Consider the following 26,485-nt stretch of genomic DNA (forward strand, 5'->3'; position numbering starts at 1 on the left):
CACCATGGTGCCAATGTCCGTGCATCCCTCGTCCTGTTGCTCTCCTCCCGCACACTGTGTCCTTCTGGCCTGGAGTTCACAGAATTGCACAGAGACACGACGGCCGACCAAATGAAAAGGAGAGAGGAATGGAGGAAAGTTGTGAGGAGACATGGCCATGACAGATCAGAATCTGTGGAATCCTTTTCTCTTTTTTTTCACCATCAGCCCTATCTCTGCCTCTTCTAGGCTGTGTCTGGTGGACAGATAGATCCATGTTTCCACTTTGAGACGACAACACAGGGATTTCCAATGTGTCATGCAACTATGATTAATATACTAATACTCTCCATATCCCAAGGTCATTCAGGGCGTCTCCAGGCCTGTGCAGCCTGAACTGCCACTCTGTGTATTTATATATGTGTACTCACCATCCAAGCCAACAGCATGCATCCAAACATGCTGATCAATGTCATACACATGACGGGCCGGCGTCACATCATCCAGGATCTCAGCGTAGGATGTGTGCGTTTGTGTGCATTGGACATGTGTTGCCTCAAATTTGCTCGTCTGGTAGTGAAGGTCACCTGGTAAATCCCTCCTCACCCTCTTTGCTGAGAGTCAATCCGTCAGTGGCTCAATCCCCCATCTTCCATGTCTACCAATTCTCTCAATCCCTCTCTTCTGACACTATTTTTAACCAGCTTAGCAGCCTGAAGACGTGAGAGGTTTATTCTGCACTTTCTGCCTCACTCATTACCTGGCTGCCGATTCACAAAGTCTGTTAATCCCATAATGCTACAACTGCAGTGATCCGTGTGTGTTACCAGAGCAAACCCTAATGTGGAAGAGCCCTTTCCTCTTTCCTTTAGGATTTATTCTGTTCTCAGCACTTTGGGCTAAAATCAAGTGACTTAGATTCATGTCTCCTCTTTGTCTATGTCCTCATTGATAGGCTGTGCATTACATAGAAGCGTAACACTCCTCCAATCAATACACAAAGATCCATTAGGAGAGAGTTACCACAACTTCTGCTCCATTCCCAGATCATATTTATTGATCCAGATGTTTATATAGTAGACACCCTAATGCACATTGCAAACTCAGCACAGGACACCGCATCTTGACTAAAATTAGCAAGAATACATTAATAGAGGAGCACACTCATTACATAAAGTGCAGGGGAAGCACAGAGTCTGAGGCACATTTACCACATTGGTTACCGCAGTGCATATGGTGCACTGACATTTCTCTGTGCTGGCTCACAGTGAACTGACCTTGGTGTTTAGTCGTGACTGGCCTTCAGTTGTAAAACACATGATGTCAGCAATAAAACACATTTTCATACTCATTGCTCCTTAGAATCCCCCCATAACTGTGTATGGGTCTCATCAGAATACCAGCAGAGAGCAGATTGCAGAGTCACGGTTGTGCTGCTGTTCATTGCTCACTCTCGTTTGCAATACCCAAATCTGCCTCTGGCTCAAACTGTGCACAGCAAGAAGAAGAAGAAGAAGGAGGAGAAGAAGAAGAGACTAAGATGCAGAGGGATATGTGTTATATGTGCACAATGCGATTAAAATACATTTCTGTCCCTTTGGTGCATCCTCAGCATTCCAAATGACTCACACCAATCTAAAAACAGGCCGACAATTGCAGCCATGGACCTTTGATGTACCGTGCAAATTTGAAATTGGAGGATATGCAGCTTAAGATAGAAAGAGATGAGTCAGAGCAGAGGAAGCAGGGGGAAAAGTGCCTGCCTCTGTATCAGGTGTGCTAATGCAGCCCACTCACACACACTGGCAAGTCTAGAGTCCCCATGTGGTCAAGTTTGGATACTGCAGTTAAAATCTTGCCTTTCCTCCTTCTAATCTTTTGTTACTGAGACTTTAGAGTGGCAGTTTTATTCATATTTCACTCACTGAGCCGTTTGGCAGGACGCGTCTCCTCAGGTTCTTTCATTAGTCACAAGCAGGTGCTGTGACTCTTTGTGCTGTAATGAAACCTCTTGCATATTCAGTCCACACTGCCACCACACGGTGACATGATGGAATTACAACAGAGCTGGGAAAATAAAGCACAGAATCCAGTTAAACAGTATAAATAACAAAAAACACGTAGGGTGACTTAAACAGGATCACAGTTTAAAATGTTTATTGAATCACCAACTGTCAGCAGTACATAAAGATCACTATTACATGTATGATTGGCAGAACAGATTACAACCAACAATATTTAAAATAAACGACTTTTTACACGGTAATTTCGTAACATATTGGCACTAACATGCAGAAAGACACCTTTGGATTAATAGATGAGTGATTTACTTGTACATGAGGTAAAAAAAAAAACATGATTGTGCCGCGTAACCCTTCAACCAGACGATGAATGAACATACCAGTGTAACTGCAGGCTCTCTGCCAAGCCCCTTTCACGAAAGAAAACAAAAAAAAACAAAAAAAAACAAAAAAAAAAACATACTAACGTGTTTATCCTTTACTAGACATGAATGGCAACAAGTTTCACATGTAAAAGTTCCAGATTTACTTTTATTTACTTTTACTACTTTTATTTAAATTAATTTGAGCAGTAACCAAAGAATAAAACACAAGAACAAACGTTTGGTCCACAGTAACAGATATCCAGTTTTGTCAGATAATGCAACATTAAATAGACATTTATTATGGATATAAGGCTACAGATTCAAATGATCCAAATAAAACAACACACAAGGCCACTTTGTCAAAGATAAAAGCATGTAAAAGCTCTTTAGTTTCCAGATTCCACCTGAGCACTGACGGACGAATTTTAATCACAAAGCCAAAGGCCAGTAGCGAATGAAAAATATAATAAATCACAAAGCACAAATATTGACAGACATAATATTAGATTTCCTGCCACACTGGCGTCCGCACTCTGATGCCGTCACGGTCTGCGACTCTCCCGTCAGGTCGGATAATTAACTGCAGCTAATAGCTCCTCCACAGGGAGAAAGCTTTGATCACACAACCTGTCGACCCGGGTCAGTAACCAACCGAGTGCACAGATGTGTCAGGACGGAGGTAACATGTAATCCCACGTATTGTGCTTATGCTAACCAGAACCGCGCAGATAACCACAGATCCACATTCAGTAATGCAAGGCAGTTCATTGTTCTCGCAGGAGAAGAAACGTTCATCTGCTTCGTGCTCTATGTTCATGTTCTGCAATGATGTAACATTCAACAGTATGTGACAAATAAAGCAACATTTCATTCAAACTACAGTGCCGTCGGATTCTTTCAAAGCTGCCTGAAGCAGACGTGCATAGATCAGCGTCACCTCTGCTCTGGGATTGAATGGTTAAATTCCCAAGAGAGCGTCACAGAGGTGAAGCCTGTAGGTAAGATGATCCGCCTGACGTGAACTTTCTCAAGCATCAAATGTTCCCATTGACAGCTTTGACAATCCCTCACCCTATTCCCTCACAGAGCTCAAGTAAGGCCCGTCACTTAAACCTGCAGGAATGTGCACTCATGCAAACACACACACACACACACACACACACACACACACACATACAAACATATTTACACACATGCACAGATGCATTTGACACTCACACAAACAAGGCAGGAGACACAAAACTGTCCCCGCGGTTGACGCCGGGGTACTCGGAATTGTCCTGGGGGTGCGTGTCTGTCTGCCTGTAGGGAGGCAGGACCTCGCTGTCCCCTGGATCGTCCCAGCCAGAGGGGGCGGCAGCGTAGTAATGCTCCCTCCCACCATTATCATAACCGCCATCACCATCAACATCACCATCATCGTGGTAATTATCCAGGTCCTGCAACAGCAAGGCAACAGTAAGCACAACATCCCTCAGCAATGAGTGGAAGCATTTAAGGAGGAATTAACAAGTATTCAGGTGTTCCGGCTATCTGCCCTCAGCAGATTGAAACAACATGGCTGCAGCCTTACTGTGACTGGCTCGGCACTCTGGGTACTGTAGTACTGGCTCTGCAGAGGTCTTTCCTCAGGCACCGCGGCGGGGATTGTGTTCAGCTGCTGAGGAAACGCACAGCAATCGACTCATTTCAGAAAGCAGCATTAGGCCACATCAAAGCGTTCAGCACGTGGGCGTTTGCCGCCGCTGACTCACCCTGTCAGTGGAGCTGTTGGTCTTCTTGGGGGGAGGGGGTTTGTACTTGGGCGGACCGCTGAAAGACAAAAACACGCCGTTGTCGCATTCGTATTACACAAGTGTCCTGATGACGACGCGTGATGTTACTCCAAATGGACCAATTTACAGATAATGGACAGAAGCAAACACCTGCATGTAACAAACACACACACACACACACACACACACACACAGCTACTCACTCTCCGTGCAGTTTGTTGTGGCGATGTTTGCGGTACATGGCGATGCCTGTTCCAATGATGGCCAGGAGGATGATGACCCCGATGATGCCGCCAATGATACTGCCTGAAGCTGGACCCTTCGTCGGCAGACGAGTACCTGGGAGAAAAGAAAAGGCCATTAGATCAGGTCAGACGTGTGTGTGAGGACTACAGCTGGACAATAACATTACTGTAACAAACGTGAAGAGGAGTTAGATATTACCTAAGTGCATGCTAGAGGACACAACTGAAGTTACTGCCATATCCATGAAGAGCAGTAGCTGTGTGTGTGTGTGTGTGTGTGTGAGTGCATGCCACTGATGTAAAGAAAGGGCTCTTGGATTAGGGTGTCGACTCACATGGGTCATTAAGAGAATCCACAAGCAGGTTCCACTAATGAACCTTGACCACTCTCTCTCTCTCTCACACACACACACACACACACACACACACACACACACACACACACACACAGTGTGTTTACAGAGGTACAACCTTGCTCATTATTCCCCTGTATTCCCAGGGGATTATGCTAATGAGGGGGTGGTAAAGGGCAGAGAGGATCTGAAGCTCATTTGATGAGAACAAGCCCCCGTCCTCATAATTGGATGGGTCATGATTGAATGTTCTTAGTCTAATTACGATTTTCCTCTAACAATAGGCGACACTGAACGTCGCCTGAAATAATTCTCATTCCTTTGCACATACAAAAGGCTCCTAATGAGCGTCTCTCGGCACCGACCCTGAACATTCTGCACTGCACGCTGCCCTTAATGCTGCTCATCACCTCTAACAAGGAAAAGACGGAAGGTTTTTGTTTTGTTAAAGAAAAGGTGGAAAGATTGGATTGGATTGAAAGGTTTTCATGTATCTGTAATCTTATATGTACTCTGCACTCAACACTCTGTGCTGAATGAGGCTTTTGCTGTGTATGATGGAACACACTGGACGGTGAATAGGAAATAGCACCGAGAGAGAAATGACCTGAACCTCATCTGAACCTGCAACATCAAACGCCCAGCGTGAACTTTACATCACTGAGGCACGACGACGGTCATTAAACTCTTTCATCCAGTTAAAAACAACGTAACGGGTCCCTGGTTTCTTCATGTTTCCGTGGATGGATGGCGAATAAAACCGCAAACTAATTATATGATGTTGTTTTGACTTTTTTTTTGTATAGTGAAAATAAGTTATTCACAGTTTTTTCACCCTTGAACAAAACTCATTACAGCCATCTGTGGAACAACAGCCCAACATGTGGTGCCCTCGTTACGTCTCAGCGGCTTTGGGGGTTCTGGTTTTTCAGATACCACAAAAATGCGGAATAAAGAGGAATAGACCTTACAACTATCTGGATGATTTGATAAATATTGATGTTGTGATTTTGCAGCATATTGTCCTGCATGTTCTGACGTCTAAGATACCATCTCATAAGCTTTATTAAAGAAAAAAAAGCATCCAATCCTGTGAAAGGCGGCACAGCGGAATGAAGACTAAACATCTGTGCTGTGACTAATGACTTCTCACCAAAATACCAATGCTGAATTATTTGGTGGAAAATATCATGACATTTAATTTTGTCAATACCACCCGGTGCGGTGGTAATAAGAAGAAATGACTCCTCTGTAGTAAAGAGACGATGACAAGCAGCTGTTACACCCAGAGAGAGGGAGGAGAGAGGAGAGAGGGAGAGAGGGAGAGAGAGGGTGTTTGGGATGAGCTCCAGAAAATGAAACCTAATTAGCTATTCAGGAAACATTGCCACTCTTAAAGATTGCCAAACCACGAGCTTGTAAAACCGTTAAGTAACTACAAAAAAATACGAACTGGAAAAAGAACACGATGGATCATTATGAAGATTTTCACTGAAATGACGCAGAGGTGAGAGAGTTAAAGAGGAGATAATGGTTTGCGCTGGATGCTCGGAAATTAAAGGAATGGAACCATCCGCCTCAGTCAGCAGGGTGATGAAACACAGAGCAGCATCCAGGCTCAGTGTGTGTGTTTGTGTGTGTTTCCACCTGTTGCATCTCATGGCAAATAAACTCCTCTCACCTGAAACCGCTTTCAAGTGCAGTGTGAGCTCCCAGCCACATGGTGGTGCTGTGTCTCTACCCAACTACAGGGCTCTTCCCCTCCCTGAACCTGAGACCTGCCTCGGCTCTCTGGTGTTGTTACCGCTTCCTCATTCCAATACCGTGTCTGTTCGTCACCGCCCGGCTCCATTTTGGCTCTCTGGAATTTAGTCTAAAAGTCTGCCAGAGTTCGCCTTTCCCACCCGCTTTATCTGGCTGCGTCATTACCCGAGGGGTGTCATTTTGGGAGAGCAGATTTGGGCGAGGAGAGCGTTTCCTTCCTTTTCGGATAAGCTCAGCTAGTAGAAGCTAGCGGGGGAGGAGGAGGTCAGGCCTTATGGATTGAGGTGCACAGCATCTTTGTGAATGGCCCGACTGGAGAGCGTGACCTCCGCGCTGGCCCTGGACTCCAGCCGTGTCCAGCACTAATGAAATATCCCAGACAGATCTCCCCTCTCTCTCTTTATGTGTGTGTAGTGTACTTTAGAAAGGACACACACATAGACCCTCACAACATACCACAACAGCGTGCACAAACACAACAGTGTATTAAGGAGCAGCTTGCAGTAGCCTCCTGTATCCATATCCCTGTCACTCATTCTGACATATTTACACACACACACACACACACACACACACACACACACACACACACACACACACACACACACCTCTGCACTGCACCCTTTGCCCTGCAGCCTTTCCTTTGCAGACAAACAGCATTTGCATACAAAAAGAGAAGCCATCTACATAAATATTTATGCTGGAAACACAAACTAATACTGAATCTCTCTGGAATGACAGGAGCCTTGAGGGAGTCCTGCATCTCCTGCTGACCCCACCGGTGTTTACTGGCAGTGGGAACCAGGAAGAGGTTCAACAGTTCAAACTCTGTTAAAGGTCACTTCATCCCTCTGAGCAGATCAATGTGGGGACCGTCCAGTCCGATACACATCTATCCCTTCCTGTGTGTGTGTGTGTGTGTGTGTGTGTCTGTGCGTGCGTGCGTGTGTGTATGCTGTCCATCGCTCAGCCAGTCAAGTCGACCGCAGACCACTGGCCTCCCATGAGGCACAGAGGAGGAAGGGAGGGAGGAAGAGGAGATGAGGCTCGGTGGCTGTGGGTGAAACCCGGCTGAAAATTACAACTTGAGCGAGTTGAAAATACCCTCGGAATTTCTGGGAGCTTTGGGATGCGCGGAGAGATCCAACTGCAGTTCCACAGCCAGTGAGTTTCACCGACGCACAGTTCAAAGTCTCGCTCTACTCCTCTGCCCGCCTTCTCTTCAACTGCGTCTCAAAATATATATTGGGAGGCAGAAACTCGGGAGACAGATCAGCGTCGCGTTCAAACTCTCAATGCTCGTGTGAGTCATTGGGAAGCAAAGCTGTAATGAGGAGAGAATACTCTGGGAAAGGAGGAGGAGGAGGCGCGACTGGGAGACTTTGGAATTTTGAGGTGAGAGGAGAGCAGGAGGATGTGAATAGAGGTGAGGAGGAAGAGGAAGGGGGGGAGAACCCGGTGCGATGAAGACTGATTAAGAGACCTCATGGGATAAGCAGAGAGGGATTTCCCGGCTGCTGACTGCGACTGGATGATGACACAGCAAGGGGATGAGACAAAGATCTCTCTCTCTCCTTTCCTCCCAATCCCTCCTCCTCCCTTCCCGCATGTTGACACCTTTCCCTGAGGAGATTAAGGTTAACGTGCTGGGCCCACCATCTCTCTCTCTCTCTCTCTCTCTCTCTCTCTCTCTCTCTCTCTCTCTCTCTCTCTCTCTCTCTCTCTCTCTCTCTCTCTCTCTCTCTCTCTCTCTCTCTCTCTCTCTCTCTCTCTCTCTCTCTCTCTCTCTCTCTCTCTCTCTCTCTCTCTCTCTCTCTCTCTCTCTCTCTCTCTCTCTCTCTCTCTCTCTCTCTCTCTCTCTCTGGGTCAGGATTCGCTTGTTCTGCTCAGTAATACGACAGCACAGATCTGCACCCCACCCACCCAAATCTCTTACATCCCGCGCATAACATGGAGATAAACCTGTTTTTATTACCTTCCCATACACACCTTTGTGCAAATCTGTACACGCACACACCTTCACTATCCTAAGTGCATACAAGCCCGCCGTAACATCTGAAACAATCCCCCCTATTCCAGATCAGCAGAGGGATGTTTCAGCCTCGTGGTCGCCCTCGGGCTAAGAGATCAGCAGGTCTCAGGATATACAGAACAAATTCCTCCCTCGCTTCAGACCAGAAAAAGAACCTAAAAGCAGAGGTGTCGTCCCCGGCTCAAGCGCTCCCTCACGATCCTTCAAATTCCTCCTTTGACGTGCTTCTCAGCGAGAGACGAGGCCTATTTAATTAAACAACGCGGCGTTTGATCACAGCGCCTCTGTTAATGTCTCTGTAGGAGCTACTGAAATCGCTTTTTTTGATTTATTATTCCCTTTTGCTGTCTGCTGGAGTTCATTTAGAAATCCTGGTGAATTTTTCCCATTCAAGTGAACTTTTGAGAGCAACACACACACACAAACAAACTGTGAGTGTGTGTTCCTGATGAAACATGTTGCAGTCTTTTATTTTCCCCCCACAGTAGGAGGGAGAGAGAAAGAAAGGCCCCCCCAAGGTTGCAACAGTGGCAGCGAGCCGAGAGCGAGGGAGCCTGGAGATGAGATTAGGACCAAATGAATTGATGGCCTCGGAGAGAGATTAGGATAAAGATCGGTGTTTGTAATGTCATTGCTCACTAAGAGAAAAGAGGAGAGAGAGTAATGGCCCTGATTGATGTGCGGGGGGGCGGGGGGGGTAAGGTTTAGTGTGTCAGCCGGAGCGGCCCCCATACATCAATCCGTGCTCCGCTTCAGTCAAGGTACACATGGCTAAAGCCCCGGTAATACAAGTAATAACCTGATAACCAAGCACATATATAACGTAGTGAAGGGATGAAGAGGAGGAGGAGGAGGAGGCTCTGGAGAGTGAGGCAAAGGTTCCGACTGAAAAGAGACACAAGTGAAGAAGAACAAAGTAACGCTCCTGGCTTCACTAACGGGATTCATACTACATGAGCTGCAACCTGTCAGACTGAAAGCACACACACACACACACACTTAAATTATTCACAATCAATGGCAAGTACTAAAGTCTGGAGCACTGCAGGAATCTCCAACATCAATTCTATGGCAGTTGAAGACACGACACGCACCCTCGACCATAATCACCGTCACTGTCACACTTTACACACACACACACACGCGCCGGCTGAGACGCAAATCATTTCAGGACGAATCAAAAACAAATTGAGGGGCGACTGTGTTTGCTCCGACATCGTGACCGGCCCAAGTTGTTCTAGAAGGACTCCACCGATGTGCCACTGCAGACTAAATGAAGCAAACGCTGACTGAATTCAGCCAGCATCTGGGTCCCTGAGCACTGTATGTGTGTGTATTGGTGTGTGTGTGTGTGCTGCAGTTGCCAGGGCTCTTTTAGTTTCGGCAAATCAGTGATGCTGGTCACTTTTAATCTACTGCGATTTTCGAGTTCAGCCTCGTGCATTTCAGCAGTCTGACGATTAAATTCATGTCACTGCGCCTCTGCATACACACCATTAGTGTGTGTGTGTGTGTGTCTTTGGGTGTGTGTGTGTGCAAGGATGTGTGCACATTTTGACATTTTAAAAAGCTATGTGGGGGTAATTTGAAAACTTGTGTGTGTGTGTGTGTGTGTTTGTGTATATGTGTGTGTGTGTGTGCGTGTGTGTGTACCTCTGCTCTCCCTCTCTGGGGAGACAGTGTGTTCCCTGCCATAGTGCATCAAAGCACAGTCAGTTGCCTCTGGAGAAGGCAAGAACTCTCCCTCCCTCCTTCTTTCCAGTCTCTCTCTCTCTCTCTCTCTCTCTCTCTCTCTCTCTCTCTCTCTCTCTCTCTCTCTCTCTCTCTCTCTCTCTCTCTCTCTCTCTCTCTCTCTCTCTCTCTCTCTCTCTCTCTCTCTCTCTCTCTCTCTCTCTCTCTCTCTCTCTCTCTCTCTCTCTCTCTCTCTCTCCATGGTTCCATCAATCCCTCCTTCCCTTTCTCCCTCTGACAAGGTCGCGGTTGGCCTCGTCGCTGTCTCCCTGTCAATATTTACAGTCCACTTTGCAGTGGCACTGAGGGGGCTGGCTGCAGCACAGAGAGCGCGGCTGCATTAGCCAAATGTAGCCGTCCACTCAGGATGTGACTGATCTGCTGTACAACAAGCGCACTCTCACTCTCCCTCACACACAAACACACACTCACAGACAGGAGCAGGAGCTGACAGGTAACAGCTAAAAGCAAAAGTGTGGATATTCACTAAGCGCAAAGCGGATAACGTCTGTATCCCAGCGACGGCTGGAGCCGGTGGAGCTGCTATTTAGTATTCATGCCATCCAGCGCATCACCAGATTTACCGGAGAATGAAGCCTGGACGCTTTATTGATATTTCAAAATGATCTCCTGCGTTATTCAATCACCACCACGTCTGAGACACAATACAACAGGGTTCAATCATCTCAATGCCAAAAGATCAGACGTTGATGATCCCTGTGATGATTGGAATCCAGCCGGCGGTCGTGACGGAAACACACACTCGCACACAAGCCTGCTAGATGCTGCGTTTGGCAGTAAATGTTGCAAATGGAGGAAACCTATCTCCCTCTGTTTGCACCCGCGTGGCTTCAGGCTCGCCATCCATCTTCCCAACCTGCTTCAACCACCCCCCTCCTCTTCCCTCCCCTCCTCACACACACACACACCTCTGTTTTCTCTTGGCGTGGCCTTGAGGGCGGCCGGTCGGGAGCAGCTGGTGTGTTTACCTGCCCCCCCTTCACAGCGCGGCTCAACCTCTGGCCAGCAGCGACTCTCACCTCATTACTCGCCACTCAGTCACACGCACAACCTGGAAACCCCGCCGTCCTCGTTCGGATTTCTCACTCTTACACCCTGTTACCGCGAGCAACAATCGCCTCCGTGAGCTGCGATCTATTCGGCGGCCCGCTGCTGTGGAAGCCTTACATATAGCAAGGAGAAGGGGGAAAAGCCATCTTTGGACTTGGCCGCCTTCTCCTTTCTCATTCTACCAGTGCAGCCGAAGTCGACTTGTTCATTCCTCTCAACTCGCACGAGAGTGCTGCTCGTGTCGCTCTCCCTCCAAGTTCCTCACACACGCACACACACACACAAGACACAACGCACGGCGAAAGAGCCAGAGATGGGTAAGGAAGAAAGAAAGAGGAGAGCGTATAGGAGATGGAGAGGAAGATGTGTAGGAGGGAGGCACGGGTGGGAAGAAAGCAAGGAATGGGAATGAATTCCAAGAACAAACAAATTATGGGTGGCACAAGTGAAAGTTAACGATGCCCACGTCTTTGGTTTGACTCTGTGCATAACGAAGGATGACCTTTGAGAAAGTATATTAGCGGTGAGACATTGATTTGTTTACAGCGTTTAGTTTGTACCTGCTGCATCGTCAGTCGGCCTTAAAGAGCCCGGCACAGCGTCCTGAGAGAGCCGTAGAGCTAACGAGCCCCCGTCTCTCTCCCCGCGACTGGCTCTCATCAGCCCCTGATTAATGACACGCAGAGCCGTAATGGCCCCCGCTCGCTCTCCGCATTCATCCGCTCTTCCTTGTCGTCACCGGCAGGCCCCTGGAGAGAAGCGGCAACAATGCGCGCGCGTTGTGCGAACGTGTACCGGAAACTAGGATCTCGCCCATCCTGGATTCAAACGCTCATTAAGGGCGACGTTCTTTCCTCCATTGCCATTCAGTTATGCACGGCCGCCGGGCGCAGCAGAGACGCCAAAACAATGGAAGCGGCGGAGAAGGTGGAGAAGAAGACGGTGACGGGGTTCAATTTATCTGTGTGTGCGCATAAAGAATGGTTTCATTAGCGTTTAAATGTGGTTGATGGGCTGTTTGGCTTTGTGTCCTGCTGATTTATGCCTTGTTAAAAAAGAAGGCACAAAGCCAATGCACACACATACACACACACACAGACACACACACACACACACACACACACACACACACACACACCACAAATCTAAAACCTGCAGCATTGTACGTACATACAGAAGGTGTGTGGGCAAAAACAAAAAGGTGTAAATGAATGCACACTGTCCTCTGCATCCAAAAAGTCTTTGTCCTGCTGCCTACAACTCAAATCTGCCCCTGGAGTTTTAACCCCTGCACGTCACGGATGACATCGCCTGTACGCACGTCAGGCGGCTTTACAACCCGAGACGCTTGTGCCTTCAAAGCCCCGGCAGCGTTAATAAGAAATAAATTGACATTTCTCATCCTCCGCTGTGTATTGAACGCGTTGAAGATGATGCCACAGATCTCGCTGTTCCTTCCCCAAAACAACACGTCTCCAGGCACAGGTTGGATATTGGAAATGCTCTTTCATGCTCTATTCATCTGAATATTCCCTTATTATCACACGCCTCGCTCCCCTCCACCTACAATTTTCGCCTGCCGCTCTCTCTTCCTCCTCCTCCTTGTGTGTGTGTGTGTGTGTGTGTGTGTGTGTGTGTGTGTGTGTGTGTGTGTGGTGGTGATGGTGGGGGGGGAGTGTTTGTTTATGAATCTGTGCTTTTTTTACGGTTGCAGTGTTTAGGTGTGGCGGTTAAGTGTGTGTGTGTGTATGTGTGTGTGTGTGTGTTTTTGTGTGTGTGTGTGTGTGTGTTAATCAATAGTGTTTCAGCGTAGTGTCTTAGTAGCAGACTGGAGCCCAATTCCAGGTCTGGCATCAAAGAATACATGACACAAACACTTGCTGGGCCAGTGTGTGACATGTGACCCCTCCCCCGTCACACACACACACACACAATAAGATCTTAGATGCGTGTCCACACGTTAGGAGCTTCAAGTAGTTAAAACATTTGCACATTGCTACATTAAAGCAAGCTCACTAATGAGTTATTGACCGATGACCATTCAGGTGCACACACACACACACACACACACACACACACTCCATGCCTAATGGACGTAACCGGCGTCCTTGTTATAATTCCAATGGGTGCTGTAATGAGAGGGTGAGTGTGTATGGGTGGATGATTGCTCGCCTGCCTGTGTGTGTGTTTGTGTGAGTGTGTGAGTGAGTGTGTGTCTGTGAGTGAGTGTGTGTGCATGCGCGGGGCCGACTGTGTGTACACAAGTCATTATTAGAGGTTTAGTGTGTGCTCACCAGTCAGTCAGGCTCCAGTCAGAGGAGTCAGCTTAAGGGCTCATAGCGGCTCCCTGAGGAGACACTAAATACCATCAGCCGTTTAAATCCATCCATGACCATTTTAAATATGCAACACACACACTCTCCATTTTTAATAAGGGCTCCCAGCAAGACGGCAGGAGAGAGAGAGAGAGAGAGAGCGAGGGAGAGAGGGGGCAACGAGCAGGCGGAGGGGGAAAGTGAGGCGAGCGGAGGCTGTTGCATTGATTTCTTGGCAGTTTGGCCCTGATTCGCCTGGAAAAGCCACAGATGTGTCAGAGCCACTTAGGCACGCGAGAGGAGAGGATACACACACATTACACACTCACGCACAGTCACATGTAAGCACGCACACAAACACACAGGCATACACACACAAACAATGACACACGCTCTAACGCAGAGAATACACAATGTGCACTCAGACGCACAAAGTCTCCCTGTGAGAGCACGTGCCGATTACAAAAGCACCTGTGTGAGAGAGAGCGAGAGAGAGAGCGAGCGAGCTGGTGGGGGGAGGGGGGGAGCGAAGCGCGGATGGAGCGCGGGATGATGCAAAAGCTTTTGATGCTTTCCTGAGGAAAACCAGCCGCTCGTCTCTCAAGGCAGAGTCAGACATAGATGCGATTACATGCAGCTAGATGGACAGTAAATGTATTCCTACACTCCTTGGCTTAAGTTAGCTCACAAGCCTGTCTGCTCCGCTCAGCTCTCACAGCACACCTGAGCGCCCGCGATACGCCGTGCAGGCCCAGCGGAGGAGAGGAGGAGGCGAGGAGGAGGGGGGGCAGGGGAGGGGAAAAGGACGGATGTACATTTTAATCCGGGGCTGGATGAGATTTTGGGATCAAAGTACGGGACGGAGTAGAATCAAATTATCTTCGATCTGAATCCGCCAGCAACCTCCAGACAGACTGCGTGATCAGATGCGTGTTTGAGGCCTTTATCCCCTCAGCCAAGTGGAGGGAATATTGATGATGAAGGCAGAAGCCGCTGCAAAGCTCAAAGGATCCCTTGTAGAACCAGCTAATACCGGGCTCGCAGAGGTTTGAATCCCGGCGGGGGCCGCGCGTGCTAAACACACGGTGCTGCTCGCGATCTGAGCGTGGATGGGTGCGTTTGTGAGAGCGTGAAACGGGAAGAACGGGAAGGTGACGAGATTAGCCACATGGAAAAATGATCAAAACCCTAACAAGGAACGTGATATCAAATGAAATGTCAGAGCCGTTTATGTGACTCTGAATTGAATCCCCACTGTTTGACTGATAGATGGAACTTATTGAAAATGTCACTTTGATTGTGACATTTTACAGATGAGACATACAGAGGGAAATTAAATGCGTGAAATCCAATGAATGAATAACAAAATGAAACAAAGGGTAAAAAGCAAAACTGATGGATTATATATTATATATTATAATAAAAAGTGAGCTTGTTCCATTTCATATCCAATCATCTAATATTCCCACTTTGTTGTCAGATTCCGCATTTTTCTCTGCCTGTAACGCCGGTGTGCAAACATTTAACGCCGCATCTGTAAATCCCTGATGACAGCAGGAGTTCACTCAGCGGTAATGATGTCATTGCACTACAACACGCCAGGTGGAATCGCCCCCCGACGCCACTTCCTGCCTGGGACCAGATGTGTCACAGCGGTGCGGCAGGAACCTGGCGACGCCACCTGACATACCGAGTGACCTGTTAGTCAGCGAGCGGGGGAGAAACTGGCTCACGGGTGACATCACACACACACACACACTCAGACGCCCACGCCCTGTACATGTAGATTAGACATGGTGTGTTTATTACCTTCAGCGCCTCACACGAAACCAGAGCACGCGCACACCCACACACATACATACATACACACGCGCGCCAAGCACACAGACACACACACGCGACCTCCCTCGGTTGAGGCTGTCAGCGCAGAAACAATAGGACAGTCACATGTTACTTGACGCGTCACTCTGGAATGTTAATCACTACAGAAACCCATTATCTTCACATCCTCCTCCCCCCCCTCCCTCCATTTGTCTTCCTCTCCCTTTTAGACGCTGACAAACTCGTCGCTCGTTACTAAAAAGTGCCATTGTTTCATGGAGCGAACATGTAGAGGGGGGGACGGGGACATGAGGCGGAGGAGATAAGGGGACAGAGAGAGACGAGGAGACGAGGAGAGGAGGCCTGCGTGGCTGCTGACATAAATTGGGGATCATAAAAAGTGGAATTAATTTGCGAGAAATTAATAAAGAGAGCGTGTGTGCGTGTGTGTTTGTGTGTGTGTCTGTCTTCCTGAATCCATAATGAAGATGCAGAAACGGGAAGAAATGTGACTTTTAAATGTATTCATAAAGCTCCATGATCTTGGTTCACCAGGGTGCATTTTCTAGGACGACCTATCTGTGTGTGTGTGTGTGTGTGGAGTCATTAATTGTACAATAGTGTGTATGGGGTGGATTGTGTTTATGAGTGCAGGGTCTCTTTCCTCGCACTGCCTACAGGAAGTGCCACATACATCATGAATTTTATGCATAAGGCTGAATGTCAACAGCGGTGCATAATTTTTGTGCAGTAAAATGCTAAATGTCACCAAACACCAGGCTGCGATGTCGAGCGATGACTGCGCTCTTATCACCTGAGGACGCGCTGGCAGCCGGCAGACGTCGCCGCCGAACAGGAAGTGAGCGACCACGCCGTGCGCTGTGGTGACAGGAGCGACGCAGGAGGCGACAAGGGAGATCGGGGAGGACAGGGAGGCTAATGAAAGCAGATTTGAAGAGGAGGAGACGAGAGGGCTCTTTTTTTCTTCTTTTGTTCCAATTTTCCTCATCACACACGCAGACACGCACACACAGACACGCACACACACACACACATTTGAAAAGGAGACAGAATGAAAATGTGGTGGAATAATGAAAAGTCATCCGTCGGCTGCTTTACACGCTTTATAACAGAATGGACAGATGGGGGACGTGTGCGGGCAGAAATAAAATAACAAAACACACACACACACACACACACACACACACAGGGAATATGAGGACAGAGGAGAAGGAGCTGGTGGTGCAGATTTACGGCCTCAGCTCTCTGTCCAAAACCGGCAACTACCAAGGGAGTGAAAAATTACACTATTAATACAGTATGAGGGAGAGCAGATATCAGCACACACACACTCGTACACACACACACACACACACACACACACACGTACACACCCTGCCAATAACGAGCGGCAACAGTCGCATAAAGAAGTTGGGATATTCTTGCATTTTTAAAGTGGCGGCTTTACTGCCCGTGACCTTTGGAGGTTGAAGGGGTGAGTAATGAGGAGCGGGGAGACGCAGCCCGGGAGGCTCCCCGAGTGAAGGACGAGGACAGGAAGGAAGGATGGATGGATGAGTGAGACAGAGAGAGAGAGAGAGAGAGGGAAGGAGAGAGAGGGGGAGGGAGAGAGAGAGAAATATGAAGGCGATGTCGTCACGTCTCTCCTCCCTACGTCTCCCCCAGCTGTTGTGCCATGGCGCTCGTCCTCTCCGTGCCTCCTTCCCTCTCTCTCTCTCTCTCTCCCTCCCTCTCTTCCCTCGCAACCACTTTTCATTGTCACTCATCCCTCCAATCACCCCTAACCACTCCTCCTCCCTCCCTCCCTCCCTTCCCTCACTCCTTTTATTTCCTTCTCCTTGCTCCATCCACACAAATGACTCAGTGAAACAGGTCAAGTGTTACAAAATTCCCCCTGCAGCTCAACCTGCCTAATACAAGGCCTGGCTCATTGCACCAAGACGAGTAATACGCTGCCTACACACAGAGAGAGGGGAGACACGCTCACACACACTCACACACACGAAAGACTGGAAGCACACGCGTATACGCTCGATGTAGTAATGAGTATATGTACACGTAATACAATAAATACAAGTGTTTACCGACATGTAGATTCAGAAAATAATATGAGGTCATTCAGCTTTATGGAGAATGACACACACACACACACACACACACACACACACACTGTGAGCATGAGTATGCCATTACACAGGGAAATGTCACATTATTATGGAAACGCCAGGAGAGAATGTGTGCAAAAACCACATTCACAGACACACACACTCTCTCTCTCACATGCTCTTTGTACCACTCACACTCACACACACTAATGAATACCAATTGGGCGACAAAATTCCGCAAAGCACCCGAGTAAAACTGATATTAAGAGGAGACAGCGGAGCAAAGGGCCTGAAAATAGGATAAATGACCCGAAAAGCCAAACTCGGCACACGCACACACACCCGTCTCTCACGTTCAGACACACACTCACAGACAGACAAACACCCACTGGCAGGCTCTATGTAAGTGTGTTTGCTACGTAGGCAGTGTTGCAATTTTGAAACGTTACAGCTCCATATATCAGAGCGGCGTTGGCCAGCGGAGGATAAACGATCAGCGAGCCGCACCTGGACAGTGTGTGTAATGCGCAGATAAATAACTTGGCACATCACTGGGAGTCATATGATGACACACACACACAGACTGGCCCTCTCTCTCACACACATACACACACACACACACACACACACACACACACACAGAGATGCTGAAGAGAGCAGAGACGAGGACAGATGAGAAAAGGTAGACGCACTTGAGAGTTTTGTTTGTGTGGATCCTGTGGGGATGACGGCCATTTGGGAGGGTAATGACTTAGGAAAACTGAAATGTACTGGAACATAAATTAATCAAAATGCGGAGCAGTGCATCCACGCAGCCTGCCGGGGCTCTGTGCTCTCTCCGTTTTGCAGTTTCTACACTTTTGTTTGTGAACAACAAAGAAGTTTTGCGGCACAGATCTCCCTTGATGTTCTGCTCCGAGTGGCTGTCGGAGGCAGAGCGGTCAGATCAGAGGTTTGAGGCTGGAATAAAAGTGTGTGTGTGTGTGTGTGTGGGGGGGGGGTGGGGGGAGGAAGGGATCAGAGATGGCGTTCGCGTACGTGCGATAATGGATTTGTGTTTGTAATCATTTCACGTAGAGCCTTTGTGATGCTAAAAGGCAAATTTTAATAACATTTAATTTCCTCCTTAACGATAAAGCCTTTTGTCCGCGTAAGTCTATTTCATGCCATCGCTGCCCTGAGCTGACAGTTAAACTCTGGCCGGCGTGGAAGCGACGCTTTGCATGGCAATGCTGCCGAGCCGTTTACTAAACTGGCGCCCGCTCTCCCCTCCACAGGTGCCATGCTGAAGTGCACTTGAACCGTGAATCGGGGGCCGTTACCCATGACGCCTCGGCTGCGGGCTTGAGTGACAGGCACTGTGGCTGAACTCACACAGGAGTACGCAGGGGGGGCAGGTGCCGCACAAAGGTCACCAACCCCTGAAGAGGCTCCTCACGGGCGACAAAGCACACAAACAATCAGAATTACACATGTAAACACGGGCCTACAGACAAACTCCCAGAAGACTTAAAAGCTTGGAGCAATTTGACAAAGTGCACCCAGATGCAGTTTAATGGGGCAATAATTAATGTGTTAGATCAATAATGTATTCCCATTTTAAAATCCTGCCTCTGGGTTGAATGTAGAATGTGACTGCAGTGTTACAAACGAGAGGAGAGGGGGACGATTTAGAGGAGAGTTTACACTTTACACACCAGGCTTAGTTGGTAAATGTTGGATATATAAAAAAAGACATTTACTGCATTTAAGACATTCTCACAAACACACACACACAAGTACACACACGTACACACACACACACACACTTAGAGATTCAACACACGTGAGCATTTAGGCCACAGCAGACGATAAGAGGAAAGGCAGAGGAGGGCAGTGATTATAGGGAGAGATGTTTAGATAAGATGACAGACGGATGGATGGTGCAGCAGAACTGGGGATATAAAAGAGGTGCTGACACACACACACGCACACACACACACTGTTTTTATAGAGTGTCTGACAGCCCTCTGCTTAAATCCCGTCAGACAGAACTGACCATATGTACACACAGACGGTAACAGGAAACACACAGAAACACACACACAGAGTGAGTGAGTGCTGATCGAGCCTGTGGCCATCATTCATTTGAATAATGAGATCAGGATTAGATTCACCTTTGATGAAAATTTCATGTATTTTATAAGGACAAACACTCACAGCTGCGTACGCACACACACACACACACAGACACACACAACTTGCATTAACATTTGCATGCACATTCTGGGCTAAAAGGCAGGCAACATCTGCACGATACTTACATGCACAAATGAACATGAGCAGACACACACACACACACACACACACACACACACGCAATTACAGGGAGTTGAAAGTCCCTGAAGAATATCTAGTGAGTGACTGAGACCAAATATTTGCAGACTTATTTCGGTTTAATCTCCATATTCATCTCTGTTATTCTGTATGTTTGCGTGTGTGTGGATGTGTGTGTGTGTGTGTGTGGATGTGTGTGTGTGTGTGTGTGGATGTGTGTGTATGTGAGCGCACTCAGACGTGCATGCGCTTTGTCAGAGCTGCCTGTTGAGAGAGTGAATTAAACAGCGCGAGTGCATTTGATCTGCAAAGCACTGCGGGGCAAACACGCAAAATGAGACGCACACACAAACACAGACACACTTGCATAGAACACCAAAATAATTTCCGTCACAGATTCTATTCTTAGCTATAAACCATTTTTTTGACTGATATAAATCTCTTTTCTCCATATGTACACACTGCACACACAAGCAAGTGCTTGCATGTACACCCACACACACACACACACACACACACACACACACACACACTCATCCTCAAAGGCTCAAAGCTATACACCCGTAATGATCTGTGTATTTCTTGTGTTGGAGGATAGGATTTGTTCAAGGTAAAATAAAAGTTTGAAGAAGTCCTCATTGGACACACACACACACACACACACACACACACACACACACACACACTGCATCTTTCATCTAGTCAGTGTGTTTTTGCAGGTGTGTTGAATTCAGCAGCACTGAGGACGTCCAAGAGTCTCTCTCTCACACACACACACACACACACACACACACACACACACACACACACACACACACACACACTCTGATGCATGAGAAGCTAAATCAACACAGCTGCAACAACTCACCCGTCACCTCTCTCCTCTATCTTTTATCAGTCTTCTCCACCCTCTCTCTCTGTTCGGCTCTCTGCCCCTCTGATCTCTCCCTCCTCCCCGGCTCCGCCCACTCTTCATCCTTATGGTTCATTCTCTCACCTTCGCCACACACACACACACACACACACACACACACACACCAGCACCTGAGATCTGAACCCTCCATCTCTTCCCTACATGCGCCCTCTCTCTCCATCTCTCCTCACATCTCCGCCGCGCCCTTCTGCCGCCATGGTGTTGGTCAAGCATGTCTTCCCCCGGGTGAGACGAGCCACATCCGGCCCACAATGCACTGCAGCCTCCCAGTTACTACCAGGCATGTCAGCACGGGACAGGAAGAGAAAATGCCCGGAGGCCTCAGGGGGAAACAGGAGCATCCATTTCCCCCCTGCACAGCCCGTCTGTCTGCATGTGTGTGTAAATATGAGTGTGTGTGGGTGTGTGTCTGTGTGTGCGCGCGGGCGTGTACAAACCTGACTGACCAGAAGTAGCAGGAGCGGATGTTATTGCTTACAGCACGGAGGAGCGAATGGAGGATGAGGAGTGAGATGAATTCCAATATCCTGCGGTTATTTACAAATGACAAACTTCCTCTCCACTTCGATTCCACTTTTTTGCTGCACATGATTACAAAAGCAGCATCACCCGGTGAGCTCTGTGAAGAACACAAGTCCATTAACTGGACAAGGAAGTCTGTCCCTTGGGGGAGGTTTGCTGGAAATTGAAGTTGTCAATCAGCCCCCGTTCGACATTCTTTGACATTGATTTCCTCTACATATTAAGTGCAGAGACGTTTACTCTCACATAGTACAGTAGGGATTTACTCTACTTGATGTCCCTCTCCCCAGGAGGCGTGTCCAAACACTCAGGCCTATTGAGGACTCAGATAAGTGAGGACATGCAGCTGGAGTGAGGACAGCGATCTTAATGTGAAACATCTTGGCCGGCAAAGTCTTCATCAGGACCGAAATCAGGCGTGTCAGGTGCACCGTCTACACGTGAGGACCACCTGTGCCAATACTGACCCACATCTCTGCATCTCTCCATCTGTCACACACACACACACACACACACACACACACACATCTGAATGGAACGTGTTGGTGGTGCTTGTGTGTGTGTTTCTTCAGTCTGAACACATATTTGTGCACCAGATCACCTCAGGGTGTGTGAGGCTGAATTCCTTTTGTCCAGATTATTTTCCTTTACAGTTTCCAAATAAATAACTTTACAAACTCCATAACCTCTCCACTAATCCTCCAAGCAATCACTCACACACACACACGCACGCGCGTGTAAATAAAAAAAAAACTAACCTTCGTAGAAGTAAATATCAATAGTAGCGTACTGGAGCAGCAGCCAAAGAAATCGTGTTTGGTTCACAGACGAGAAGCAAAGCGAGTTCAGACTAACAAAGCCTGTGTGAGTCGGAATGAAAGAGATTTGAAGTATCTCAACTTTTAGAATATAAAAAGTCCCGCTGGTATTCAAAAGGTGCAAGTGGTAGCAAACATGGGCTTTATCCACACTACAGACATAGAAAGGCTTTAGAAAAATATCTCATCTGTCAGCACTCTCAGGTCTGAATGGGTTTGATAACGTCGGCCTCTCGCTCGGCCCCTCTCCCTCTCTCTCTCTCTCCCCCCCCCCCCCCCCCTCTCTCTCGTATAATCAAGCAGCTATACGATGGACTGAACCTCAGCTTTTATGATTCACCACAGTCAGGAAAAAGAAGGCCGCCGCCATTAAAGCCAATAAGAAATACGCAGGAATGTACTTTCATAATTGAGGTCAGAGCAAGACACTTGGTTTAATCTGCGCGGCGGCTCGGGTCAGCACATCCATCACTCAGACGTCCGTGCAACAGGCCTCGCCATCCATCACTCACTCGGGGCTTTATTAGTCAGGTTTGGCGCTGTGGGGGTGAAAGGTTAAATGGGGAGCGTTGTGTTAGCATTTATCAGTACGGAGCCTCAAAGTGGGTCTGTGGGTCTAATCCGTACACACACACACACACACACACACACACACGGCATAGCTGAGCGAACACCATCACATGTTTAATCAACTCTGTGGCTGCAGCTGCCAGGAGAGGAAGTTCAATACGCAGCCACGCCACGCACAAACATGCATGCACACACACAATCCCTATCACACACACACACACACTCATTCACATGGTTGAGCACACACAAACAGGCAAGGCTAATAATCTGATAAGGCTCGGCCTGTAAATGTATTCACACACACGGAACATCCGGGAGAAACTCGATCTGTCTGCAATTCAGCAATTCACTTACACCGCTGGTACATGAACTGTTTAGCACAGTGTATGAACCACACACAAACACACACACACACACTAAATTTAATTAATCTCACAAAAGGGAAGCCGGACATAAATACTAGGATATTACTACATTCAACAGAAAACAAAGAATTTGAGTAGATAAGCTGTAGCCAAGCAACGCTCTGAGGTAGTTAGCTCCAATACAGGCTGAGAAAAAATAACACTAGGTTTTACTGTCAAAGCAAATCACTGGATTCACAGAAAACCATTGAAATACATATTTGCACAATTCCGTTGTCAAGAGAGGGAAGCATAGCATTTTGATGAATGTCTTTGTTTACCCACTACATTTCCCATGAGGCTCAGCAGCACAGCCAGGAAGCGTGAAGCCTGTAGGGAGTCAGCTCAGCAGAGTCTCCCCTTGTAAATGGTTGAGTAGCTTTTGCAAATCTACGTGCAGTTTTGTGGAAGGAAATACAAAGTTACTGGAAAAGCCACAAGCTACTGTCAAGCTACTGAAAAATGTAATTAAGTTAGTAGCTGAGCCTCAACGCTGGTGCCAGCCAATAGCAGGCGAGATTGAAGAGTATCTAGCTGGCCGTTCACCTTACAGCACTTACAACCAGCCTGTGCACATGTCAGCTTGCCCAATATGGACACACACACAAACGCATCACTACCACACACACACACACACATCAGTTTGGTGCAAAGCAGGGCCGCTACCAGCTAGTCAGATTGCCCAGGGGCACCAAACCGTGTCTCATCACAGTGAGCCAGAGCCGAGCACAGTGGTATCGTTTGGCAGAGCTGCTGTCACTTTGGCTTCAGATCCAGGTTATCTGCTCGCAGCCATGAGAGCCTCTACAGGGCAGCTTTTGTGCTCACAGGGTCACTGCTTTTACAGGAAACGCATACATTCTCCTCTGACAAACGCATAGAAAAATGGCAGTGCTGCATGTTATGCTTCTTTTATTCCAGGCTGGAGGCAAAAAAAACCTTACTGCCTTTCTGCAATACTCGAGTCTTACAAATGCAGTTAGAAAGTGTGTGTGTGTCTGAGTGCTCTCCATCTCTCTGCAGCCTCCAATCCAAAGCAATTAGAGGGGCCAGATGGTAGGCTGGACTCACAGTAAATAGCTGTGCATTGACAGAAGAAGCAGCCTGCAACTAAAATGAACTGTGACAAGGAGCCAGGAGGACACGCAGATACATGACGGCATCCAAGCGCCGCACGAACATCGCCAACATGCCGCCGTAACTGCCATCAACCAACTGTCAGCCGCGTCAGGCACATCTGAATTAAATCGTTTCGTGGGGACAAAGAGGATTTTTGAGAAATAAAATGCATTAGGCAGGTGTACGTGCACGCATGGACACGCGTGCAATCACACGCCAGCACATTTGAAAGGAGCACACACACACACACACACACACACACACACACACACACACACACACACACACACACACACACACACACACACACACACACACACACACACACACACACACACACACACACACACACACACACACACACACACACACACACACAGCTAAACTTTGACCAAACCAGTTTGGTTTAGTCAGGGACGGAACAATGCAGCCTTTGAGAGGCGTAACCATTCAGAGTTTCAGTTTTGCCTTGACGTTTCCACTGCCTCCCTCCAAAATGACTAAAGCAACAACACCACATTCCTCAGCTCAGCCGGCACTGTGTGTATATGTGTGTGTGTGTGTATGTGTGTGTGTGTGTGTGGACTCGCTCACTGGCTTGCAGGAAGGATGATGATAAGAGTGAGAAAGCCGACAGAAAAACGTGCCCTTTGAACAAGCGTGCACACCTGTTACCAAGGCAGCAAGTTTACTTCAGCCATTCAGGACACATGCAAATGGGAGACACAGGAGGGGGGGAGGAGGAGGAGGAGGAGGGGCTCCACAAAAGAACAACTATAATCCACAAAATGGCTTCTACAAGTTTCATTGCTGTTTTCCTATAAGCTTCTTATCACACCTCTGTTGACGGCGAGCGCAGATTTATCAGGAGCGAAACGAGACAAACATCAACACACATCAACACCGGGAAATGAGAGTACGGGGAAAAGAAAAGGTGGAGCAGGGGAAAGGGTGAGGAATGGGTGACAAGAGACAGAGGGGCCACTTCATAGCCCGATCAATTAATCTATAAATCTAATCAGCCGGAATCGATGGCTGCCGCTTCCGTTCAATCTCACTCTCGAGTCAAGCGGCGGGGCAAACGGGCGGCAGAAGGAGAAACACCACAAGCAGGAACGCCAGAATCAAAAATCAAGAGACCTTTAATAGCAACCAAATACGAAAAAATAGAAAGACATGACAAATGGTGACGACAATTTATAGTTCTTTTTTTTCCTCCAACAAAGACCAGAAAAAAAGGAAAAAGAAATCAAAAAAAGTACAAAAACTCAACAACTTTTACACAGAGCAGTGGATAAAATGCACATTTGCAAGGATAAGACCGTTTTCTTGTGTATACAAGTTCAGAAGAAGCACATTTGCCAGTTTTTGGCAGCAATCACAACGCAGCAGTCAAGTATAAAGCACTTGTAAAACATAAATTATAAAGCACTGCAAAATAACATAAAGAGAGGCAGAAGACGTAAGAGGAAAGTAAACCCTTCATGCTTGCTGTCACTGAGAAAATACACAAATGTGACACCATAAATTAGTAATTCTTTTTCTCCGCTGCATATTTATATATTTATACTATGTACACGGGAAGGTTTTCTCTTCTCTTATCCGTCTTTTCTTTTTTATTATTTTCCCCCCTTTGACGGGAGTGAGATGGGAGATGTTAAGGCTTTGATAAGTCATCAGATGTGTGGAGCCGGTTGAGGCTTTGTGTAAAGAGGAAAAACTGCTTATTTTGACTGTTTAAACTTTGTGCTCGACCCTGGCGAGGATCATAAAACTTGGTAAAAAGCAGAAAAGCATTTTGTCTGACAAGCCTACAGGGAAGGGTTGGGCGGGGGGGGGGTCTGTCTGTGTCTGTGTGTGTGTGTGTGTGTGTGTATGTCTCTGTGTGTCTGTGTGTGTGTGTGTGCGCGTGCACATAGGCAGCTGTGGTATGGAGGCTGAAGTGAGACCAGTATTTGGAGATGAGCTCTCTGGTGTTTTAAAAAAGCTGCGCAGAGACAAAAAAACAAAAAAAACAAGCAGAATGACCGGTTTCCTAAAACACGCGGGGCCCTCAGTGAACGGTGGGTATGTGTGTGTGTGTGTGTGTGTGTGTGTGTGTGTCCCTGAATGCCTCATTGTCTGCATGGTCATCGATTCTGGGAACGGGTTGCCAGTTTTTTTTGTTTTTTTTGGAACAGAGGGGGTTGGGAAAGCAGTGAGGC

The 26,485-nt window shown here is 47.6% G+C and overlaps 1 protein-coding gene across 1 annotated transcript in view; it reads right to left on the minus strand.

Moving 5' to 3' along the window:
* Positions 1-2,119: 2,119 nt before the first annotated feature.
* The window catches only part of LOC143002467 (nectin-2-like), a 38,529-nt gene continuing 14,163 nt past the window's right edge, over positions 2,120-26,485 (minus strand). Inside the window, exons 6-9 of the mRNA XM_076152579.1 lie at positions 4,344-4,479; positions 4,120-4,177; positions 3,939-4,025; positions 2,120-3,804 (exon numbers count right to left, since the gene is read on the minus strand). Of these exons, the coding sequence (XP_076008694.1) occupies positions 3,580-3,804; positions 3,939-4,025; positions 4,120-4,177; positions 4,344-4,479 (506 nt within the window). The 3' untranslated portion in view covers positions 2,120-3,579. The remainder of the gene's footprint in view (positions 3,805-3,938; positions 4,026-4,119; positions 4,178-4,343; positions 4,480-26,485) is intronic.

The sequence above is a fragment of the Genypterus blacodes genome, unplaced genomic scaffold, assembly GCF_046128005.1.
Source record: "Genypterus blacodes isolate CSIRO-AG114 ecotype Tasmania unplaced genomic scaffold, CSIRO-AGI_Gbla_v1 ptg000057l_1, whole genome shotgun sequence".
NCBI classification, from domain to species: Eukaryota; Metazoa; Chordata; class Actinopteri; order Ophidiiformes; family Ophidiidae; genus Genypterus; species Genypterus blacodes.